The following is a 9,924-nucleotide window of genomic DNA, read 5'->3' on the forward strand; positions in this document are numbered from 1 at the left end:
AGGGTTGGGGTTTCTCCATGTTTGTCAGGCTGGTCTCGAACTCCCGACCTCAGCTGATCCACCCACCTCAGCCTCCCAAAGTGTTGGGATTACAGGCATGAGCCACTGCACCCGGTCTACACCAAAGGCATTCTATAGCTCACTTTGCCTTGCTGTTTGGGATTCTCTGAATCCTGCCTCCTTTTTTCTACTCATTCACTTTGATGTCCCCAGAGTTAGTCTTAGTAAGTAGGGAACATAGCATTTAAATGCTAAATTGGCATAGAATGACTTCATCTACTGGCATAGGTGAACTTTTTATAAATAAGGAAAGTCTTGTAAAACATTATAAGATTTCCAAGGAAAAGATGCTATGTAAGGATAAAGAGGTTATCAACTCTTTGAGAGTTATATTAATGTCTCTAGGATTTTTTTCTTGAAGAGGTTTATTCTTTGATTAAACAAGTTGAGTAAATATAATTCTGGAAGAGATTAAAACCCTTCCAATTAGGAGATAATAGCTAACTTTCCAATGTTTAGGATGGTGTCTGGCATATACTAAATGCTTATAATGCATCATCTCTTTGAATCTTCTCAACAACCTTTAGAGATACCATTATCCAACTTTACAGATGAGGAAATAAGTGATTATATATAACCCCTGGGTTACCCAGTTTACCAGTGGCAGAGTTGAAACTAGGAAATTTGAGTCTAGAAAATGCTCTTAATCCCCATGATAAGGGCAAGAGAATCTTGATTATGTGATGGTCTGTCTTGTTTAACATAAGATGGTATAGCAAATAGTGGTTAGGGTTCTAGCTCTGCCACTTGCTAGCTCTGATACTGGTCAATTAGGCTGAAGAATCTGTCTCAGAAAGACAGTAACTACTCAAATTATAGATTATATCACTTATGGCACTCCAGAATTAAAGCAGGCAGTAATTAAGGTGGAAAAGCCTTCAGTCACTAAAAGCGGCAGGCTCACTTCAGATGAATAAATTCCTACCACAGCAGATAGATAAACATCTAGAGAGAAAATAAGACTTATGGCCTTAGAAGAAATCAAAGAACAAGGATTGCTGCATTGTACCTTTTAATTGCATGGGTAGTTTTAAATAAATGGAGAAAGCACCTTTCAGAATCTATACTAGCAGGAACAAATTCCATTAAGCATTTACATGGTAAATTTGTATAATTTCACAAAAGATTTTTGATCTTACTTGAAGTATACATGAGGGAAAGAGCCCCCTCAGGCAGGTGGTTCTCTTTGCTTACAGAAGCAAACTAAAGGACCTAAAACTGGAGACAAGCCTGGATGCCAAAAAGGGGGAAAAGACATGGTAAAGAACCATTAATAAATTCCACGTCTACTTCAAGACATACATAATAAGTATTTTATACATAATATATATTTCAGGGCAAACTACCACCCTTAAGATAAAAGTACAATCTTTAAAAAAGCTGTAGTTCTCAATTACAGTAATATTTCTCAATTACAGTAATATTTCTCAATTACTGTTATGTATCTCAATACCTTGGACTGCTGGATGTCAAAAGACAACACCTGGGGGTCATCTATGAGGTTTGAACAAATACTTTAGAGGAATTCTCTAGGACTGTATACTCTATTTTGGCTTTCTGAATGAAGCATAACAGGCTTCTCTGCTATCCTCCAGGCAATGTAATAGTCAAGGAAAATGGCAACAGTATTGGATCATTCCTTAGACGCTAATCAACTGGGGAAACAGTTCATTGGCAAAAGCGTCCTCCCAAGAATGGTTTACAAGCGGAGAGGACATGTCACTGAAGGGAGAAAGGGAGCCCCCATATCCACAGTCACTGTAAGCATCCAGTAGGCAGGAAGATGGCTTCGGGCAGTGGCTGGATGAAAGCAGATTTGAGATACCCAGCTCTGGTATGAGGTCATCTTCTACAGGTTCTTCCTTCACTGAGACAATGAATTCAGGGTGATCTTTCTCTGAGGGGCTGAGAGGTGCTTCCTCAATTTTCACTACCACATTAGCTTGGCTGTCTGTCTCAGAGGGTATCTCTAAGACAAGAGGCTTGGTATATATGTGGTCAAAACGAATTAGTTCATTAATGGCTTCCAGCTTGGTTGATGACGTCCCCACTGACTGAGAAAGGGAGGCTGGTAAGGAATTGGGTCCTTCTGGGTAGACCTCTGGGAGCTCCTCCAGGCTGGCAGGCTCTGGGGAAGGGCATTTGAAGAACATGACTGGGTCCAAGTTGTCCAGAATGCCCAACAGGATATCAGACTGCAAGAGGCAAAAATTAAATGAAGTACAATTATCAGAATACAAGGGACATCTAATTGGAACACTTCATACTGGGTTCCATAATGTAAATTAGTCATTATGTTATAGTGATCTCAGGACCCACCAGACCCATTTATCTACACTTCCCTCCATGTCCTATGTTACCTGGAACTAGGAAGGTAGTTGATGTTCACCTCCAACCCCACCAAAACTGAACTTCTACCCTCATCTGTCTAGTTAGGGATGTCAAGCATCTAACAGATGGAATTAACTGGTTATATAGCTCTTTAATAAGTCAGAATGATCCCTACCTTTGAATCTGAAGAGTCAATACCGCCAGAATCCATGGGGAGATGTTCTGGAGGGGTGACAACTGGGCCTGCACCTGCTGCAGAGGTGCACGTAGTCTGAGTGCTGCGGACTCAGCAGACCCGGTCACTGGCCTCTCTCCATTCCCCTGGGAGGAAAGACCAAAGTGAATAAACAGCTTCAAGTTCCCAAGGAAATGCTTGCCCAGACAGCTGTGATTCTCACTTTCAAGAAAATTAGAAAACTGTCCTTTAGAGCTGAAATCTTTCCCTAACCATTGTTATTTCCAATTTAAGTCCTCAAGAGATAAGGGAGGTAAGACTTCCTTATACATTTCCTGCAAAATGAAACATTTTTTCTTCCTCCAGGCAAAGATTCAAGCAGAACTGACAAATAATATCTTATCTTGCTATCCTCAATAATAATGTTCTTAGATAATAAAGTTCTATAGCAATTTAAGCCTAGAATCTTTTTGAAAAGTAATTCTTTAAATTCTTCCTGAACATTACCTTCATAGAGTAAAACTGCCCTATTGTCAATCTCAGACCACTTTGTTTTCACTGAATTGTTGTCACTGAATTGGCCATAATCTATAGACTAAAACTCACATACCACCCTTCTCTTATCACAGAGGTATCACTATCACAGAAAATCCTTTCCCTACTCATTCATATTCATCAAAGGACTACTTTAATTTTAGCAGCACTCAAAGTCTGATATGAGTGGCTCTTACTTTGGTGCTCCTTAATGATTGCATGGTAATCTTGTTGGCTACTGCATTTGTTAGTACTTTTCTTACAGAGCCATGTAACTTGTTGATCACTACACACTTAAAAAATGAGTGTCAAGTGCCTTTAGGGGAAGAACACCCTGCCTGCACGAAAATGTCTTAAAACTGAAGGAAAATTTCAAGAACGCTCTTGATCAGAAGTTCAAACTGTAAACATAATCACTGGGTCATGTCACTTGGAACCAGTTCTCACATGAGGCACCAAATAAAGGAGATGATTTACCTTGGCTTCCGCCTCCTCTTCAGCAACCAGGGCATCCATCCCCAAACGCTGTCTTAACTCCTGATTCTCAACTACAAGGCCATGAGTTTTTTCTCGTAAAAGCTGATTTTCTAGCAAAAGTTTTTGGTTCTGGAAGAAAGTTCATAAGAGGCTATTGAAATATCTAATTATTTCAGTTAAGAATCTATCTGATTCTTGGTTTCCTTTCCTCTTGAATTTGGAAAACTCTATGCTTGTGTTGTTCATAGTAGGTTTTAGAAAGCTAGGCCATTAATTATGAGAAACCATCTACTTGGGTGAGGTGGCTCATGACTGTAATCCCAGCACTTTGGGAGGCTGAGGTGGGTGGACCATGGGGTCAGGAGACTGAGACCATCCTGGCCAATGTGGTAAGAACCCGTCTCTACTAAAAATGCAAAAAAATTAGCCGAGCATGGTGGTGCATGCCTGTGGTCTTGTCTGCTCGGGAGGCTGAAGTGGGAGAATCGACTGAACCTGGGAGGCGGAGGTTGCAGTGAACTGAGATCGAGCCACTGGTGACAGAGAGAGGGAGACTCAGTCTCAAAAAAAAAAGAAAGAAAAACAATCTACTTAATAAGTGCCACTTCCTGGGGTCAAGAATAACACACTGCTTCCAACTACTAATACTCAATTCAGCAAAGGGTGACTTGTGGTTTTAATGTAGATATAATTTTTTTTTTTTTTTTTTTTTGAGACGGAGTTTCGCTCTTGATACCCAGGCTGGAGTGCAATGGCGCGATCTCGGCTCACCGCAACCTCTGCCTCCTGGGTTCAGGCAATTCTCCTGCCTCAGCCTCCTGAGTAGCTGGGATTACAGGCACGCGCCACCATGCCCAGCTAATTTTTTGTATTAGTAGAGACGGGGTTTCACCATGTTGACCAGGATGGTCTCGATCTCTTGACCTCGTGATCCACCCGCCTCGGCCTCCCAAAGTGCTGGGATTACAGGCTTGAGCCACCGCGCCCGGCCTATAATTTTTTTTTTAAAACTATCTTAGCCAGGTGCAGTGGCTCATGCTTGTAATCCCAACACTTTGGGAGGCCAAGGTGGGTGGATCACTTGAGGTCAGGAGTTTAAGACCAGCCTGGCCAACATAGCAAAACCCTGTCTCTACTGAAAAATGCAAAAATTAGGCAGCCGGGCATGGTGGTGGGGCACCTGTAATCCCAGCTAATCAGGAGGCTGAAGCAGGGAGAATTGCTTGAACCTGAGAGGCAGAGGTTACAGTGATCCAAGACTGCACCACTGCACTCCAGCCTGGGCAATAGAGCAAGACTCTGTCTAAAAAATAATAATTAAAAAAATAGAGCCGGGCGCGGTGGCTCACGCCTGTAATCCCAGCACTTTGGGAGGCCGAGGCGGGTGGATCACGAGGTCAAGAGATCAAGACCATCCTGGTCAACATGGTGAAATCCCGTCTCTACTAAAAATACAAAAAATTAGCTGGGCATGGTGGCGCATGTCTGTAATCCCAGCTACTCGGGAGGCTGAGGCAGGAGAATTGCCTGAACCCAGGAGGTGGAGGTTGCGGTGAGCCGAGATTGTGCCATTGCACTCCAGCCTGGGTAACAAGAGTGAAACTCCGTCTCAAAAAAAAAAAAAAAAAAAAAAAATAGAAATAAAAAAATAACTCTCTTGAACTGGCAGGTATTAACAGTGATAGTGGTGACTGTGAATCCAAAATAAGTTAAAAAAAAAAAAACCTGTTCCTGAAAGACTCATGATTCTTAGAGAACCAACTAATGATTAAAACTTTAAAAAGAACAATATATGCAAATTGACCAAGGGGTTAAAAAAATGTAAATAATCTCTATGTATTCAAGATGTGTAATTGTGAATTTTTGGCCATGCCAGGAAGAATGTAAAGTTTAAGCAATTATTTCCTATTAGCCCTTGCTAATTTCTTACTACAAACTCACTAAACATTGTTGAATCCATCAACTCTGAGATACATCTAACACCAAAGGCCACAAAGTCAATCACTTCTGCCCTCAACAAGCTTCACCACTTCACCAACTACCTATCTATCCTAACTTAGATTAGCTTAACTTTTCTTTCTTTCTTTTTTTTTTTTTTTAGACAGGGTTTCACTCTGTTGCCCAGGCTGGAGTGCAGTGGCACAATCTCAGTTCACTGCAACCTCTGCCTCCTGGGTTCAAGTGATTCGCATGCCTCAGCCTCCTGAGCAGCTGGGATTACAAGTGCCTGCTATGACATCCGGCTAATTTTTGCATTTTTAGTACAGATGGGGTTTCACCATGTTGGTCAGGTCGGTCTTGAACTCTTGATCTCAAGTAATCTACCCACCTTGGCCTCCCAAAGTGCTGGGATTACAGGCATGAGCCACCACTGTGCCTGGCCAACTTTTTTTTTTCCTTGAGACAGAGTCTCACTCTGTTGCCCACGATGGAGTGCAGTGGTGCGATTTCAGCTCACTGCAACCTCCCTCTCCCAGGTTCAAACAATTCTCCCACCTCAACCTCCCTAGTAGCTGGGACTACAGGCATGCACCACCATGCCTGGCTAATTTTTTTTTTTGTTTGTATATTTTTGGGTAGAGACAGGGTTTTACCATGTTGGCCAGGCTGCTCTCAAACTGCTGGCCTCAAGTGATCTGCCCATCTTGGCCTCCCAAAGTGCTGGGATTACAGGCCTGAGCCACCACACCTGGTCTAGTTTAGCTTTTAATCAATATTCAATTGTATTCTGACAGGGGCTGAAACAACTTGGGATGAGAAGCAAATATCAGAACATTCACCAAGGAAGGGTATACAATGGATAAGAGTTTAACTTTAAGTAGTTTTACCTCTTCTTCTAAATCTACCACTTGCTGTTCCAGCTCACTCATTCGAGCTTTCTTTCGATCTCTGGCAGTCTGAGCTGCTACTCTGTTTTTCAGTTTCCTGAGAAGAGAAGGAACATACCACACTGAGTCATTTCAAACCTTATTTATGTCTTTATTTGAAAACTTGACCAGCTGGTGCTTTCATTTTTATTTACAGTATAAGATAAACTAATGATAAAATACAGTCTTCTGTCAATCTAGCTCGAAGACCTGCTTTATTCTCTCCCATATTGCATCATTCGCCCACCTCAGACTCCTCCCCGTCACAGCACTAGGGCTGGACACACACACTATTCATCTTGCATCATAAAGAACTTTCCTCTTTCCCCATCTATTCCCCCGCTGCTTCCTGTCTTCAACTCTCAACAGGATCCAACCTGACCTCAATAATCTAGTGAAGGCTGCAATCTTCCTATGACATCAACCCTCCGTCCCCAAGCCCAATTTAGAAAAGGGAGAGGCTGATGCCACTCCCTGATCTCTGGTTTTGGGATCCTAGGCAGTGCCCTGATGATGGGCCGGTGTCTGTTGGAGGAGACACTTCATAAATCACAAAAGGCACAATGATCACAGAAGAGTGAACATTTACGGACGACTTAATGCTAGGTACATTATATGCAAGTCTCAATCTCCCCAAAGACCTCATGAAATAGGTTCCATTGTAAGAATGCAGACACTGAGCTAGACCAGTGAGCCTCCCAGAGCTCCCAGCCCTTTCAACAGCTGTTATTTCAGCTCCGCGCCTCTTCACAAATAGCAGTAAACCAAAACAGATTATTCGACTTCATGTCACAGCCCGAGTTCAGAGAGGCCGAGCCACGGGTCTGCGACCACACAGCAAGAGCGCTTAGAAGACAGGTGTCCGCATCCCCAGCTGAAGTCATCTCTAACCAGAGAGTCAAAAAGTACAGAAAAGAGGCCTGGGCCTCCCTGGGTTCCGGGCGTGGCGGATCCGGTCACTCCGGGGTTCCTAACCCGCCCCGCGACACGCTGGCACCAACCCGCCAGGCCAAAGGTGCGGGAGCCCTGCGAGGCGGCCAGTGCTGGGTCCCCGCTCCCAGCCCCAGCCCGTCCCGACCCCTGCCGCTAGTCCCGGCCTCAGACCTGACCCCAGATCCCGGCCCCTCGCCCACCTCCTCAGTGCCTTCTCCTCGGGGCTCAGGTGCGTGAGGCGCTGTCGCTTGCGCGCCTGGGGCGGTCCCCCGCTCGCTGCCTCCGGGCTGGCCCCTCTCTGGGCCGGCACCATGAGCGGCAGGGCCTGGCCGGCTGGGGCTCCGGCGGCGGAGGTGGGCTGCCCCGACAGAAGCAGTACTTTAGGGGCCCGGTCGGCCGGGCTCGGCGCGGCTGCCACCACCACCATAGCTCGTAGCTACGCACCGCTCGCCGCCGCCGCCGCCCAGCGGCCAGCCCCGCAGCGCTCGGCCTTTCTACGGTCGTGGCCCTACGCCATTGGCCAGCGTCGCGTGACGCGCGGCAGAGCTCAGCGTCCATTGGTCTGACCTGCCCGGCGGGGTCGTGTCGGGGGCGTGACTAGGGAGTCCGGCGTGGCAGCTGCAATCCCGGGCTGAAGGTATTTGGGGTCCTTTTCCCCTGGGGTGACCGGCGGGAGCGTTGCGGAGAGTGTCTTCCACAAACGGATTTTCCCCGCCTAAGCGGATTTATTTCCATTTGGAGTGACAATTTAATTCCAAACCGAGAGATTTCCAGACTGACGAATTTTTACCGGGACTGACAGAATTACCTCAGCCGGACATCTTGTCTCGTGCGCCACTTCGAGCTCCTTGTGGAGCCGAAAGTCGAGATAGAGCGCAGTCCCGCCTTTGGGTTGGAAAAAAGCCTGGACGGAGGTTTCAGTGAGCTGAGATCGCGCCACTGCACTCCAGCCTGGGAGACAGAGCGAGACTCCGTCTCAAAAAAACAAAAAGAGGCCGGGCGTGGCTATCTGGGTTCTGATGTGCCTTCAGATGTGGGGAAACTCATTCCTGGCCTCTGAAATGTTTGGGAGAAGTCTTTGGAGGTGTCTTCTAGTTGAGACCTACAGCTTCATATTAAAAGACCTTGGAAAGCTGTAAGAGGCTCTTAAAAAAGTCAGGTCATATCATGCCATCTTTTACCTTTATTTTTTGATGCTTTTTTTTTTTTTTTTTTTTGAGACTGGGTTTCCCTACGTTGCCTAGGCTGGAACTCTTGGGCTCAAGCGATCCTCCTGCCTTGGCCTCCCAAAGTCCCGGGATTGCAGGTGTGAGCCACAGCGCCCAGCCTCTTTTATTTATTAAGTAAATATTTATTAACGCCAAGAGAATGTTTTGCACTGTGTAGAAAAGAAAGTGCTGGAGGACCCTTTTAGTCCGGCAGGGTGTAGTGAGTAACTGAGTAGAGAAAGCATAAGGTGTGGGATGAGGAAAAAAGGTTGATGGATTGCACTTTAGTCTTAGTTAATGGGATTTTGAAATTCACTTCCTCAGCTTGTTTTCAAGACTTTTATATTTTTGAGAAACACTTTAAGTCATACTAAAAACAATAATTTGACCCACTGCGGATTGCTGTCCATGAAGTCTTGAAAATGTGAGTCCAAACCCTTGGGCAGTTTCAAATCCTCTCAGTGAGATAAGCCTGATAATTCTTGCATCAGGTGCCATCACTGTTTTAAAACATTTACTAGACACCTGTGATGAGAGCTAGAAAATATATAAAATACAAAGTTCTCTGTCTTTGAGGCCAAAGTGCGGTGGCTCACGCCTGTAATCCCAGTACTTTGGGAGGCTGAGGTGGGCAGATCACCTAAAGTCAGGATTTATAGACCAGCCTGGCTAACATGGTGAAACCCCGTCTCTACTAAAAGTACAAAAATTAGCTGAGCATAGTGTTGCATGTCTGAAATCCCAGCTACTGGAGAGGCTGAGGCATGACAATTGCTTGAACCTGGGAGGCAGAGGTTGCAGTAAGCCAAGATTGAGCTGCTGCACTCTAGCCTGGGGGACAGAGCGAGATTCCATCTCAAAAAAAAAAAAAAAATAGCCAGCCTTGGTAGCATGCACTTGTAGGCTCAGCTACTAGAGAGGCTGAGGTGGGAGGATCATTTGAGCCCAGGAGATTGGGGCTGCAGTGAGCTGAGATGATGCCACTGCATTCAAGCCTGGTGACAGAGTGAGATCCTGTCTCAAAAGAAAAAATAAAATAAATGTATAAAACAAAGACTGAAATGATGAAAATGATTGATCCACAAATCACGATGGGAGACAAATACAACTCTCAGAATCAACAGAGGGAGCAGACAGAAAAGATTTGAACAGCACAACTTTCCTCCCAACCAAGGACCTATGTTTTTTCAACCAAGAAACATTCCCACTTTTTTTTTTTTTATTGAGACAATGTCTCGCTTTGTTGCCCAAGCTGGAGTGCAGTGGCACGATCTCAGCTCACTGCAACCTCTGACTTTCGGGATCAAGTGATTCTCCTGCCTCAGCCTCCCAAACAGCT

The 9,924-nt window shown here is 45.1% G+C and overlaps 1 protein-coding gene across 1 annotated transcript; it reads right to left on the reverse strand.

The window, feature by feature from the left end:
• Positions 1–1,059: 1,059 nt before the first annotated feature.
• XBP1 (X-box binding protein 1) lies at positions 1,060–7,804 on the reverse strand. The gene is given in 6 exon segments (XM_012464932.3): positions 1,060–2,255; positions 2,567–2,650; positions 2,653–2,712; positions 3,578–3,706; positions 6,406–6,502; positions 7,578–7,804. Coding segments are annotated over 6 exon segments (1,152 nt in total). The 3' UTR covers positions 1,060–1,700.
• Positions 7,805–9,924: the final 2,120 nt, after the last annotated feature.

This window comes from Aotus nancymaae, unplaced genomic scaffold, assembly GCF_030222135.1.
Source record: "Aotus nancymaae isolate 86718 unplaced genomic scaffold, 86718_ANA_hifiasm-v0.15.2.pri h1tg000076l, whole genome shotgun sequence".
NCBI lineage: Eukaryota > Metazoa > Chordata > Mammalia > Primates > Aotidae > Aotus > Aotus nancymaae.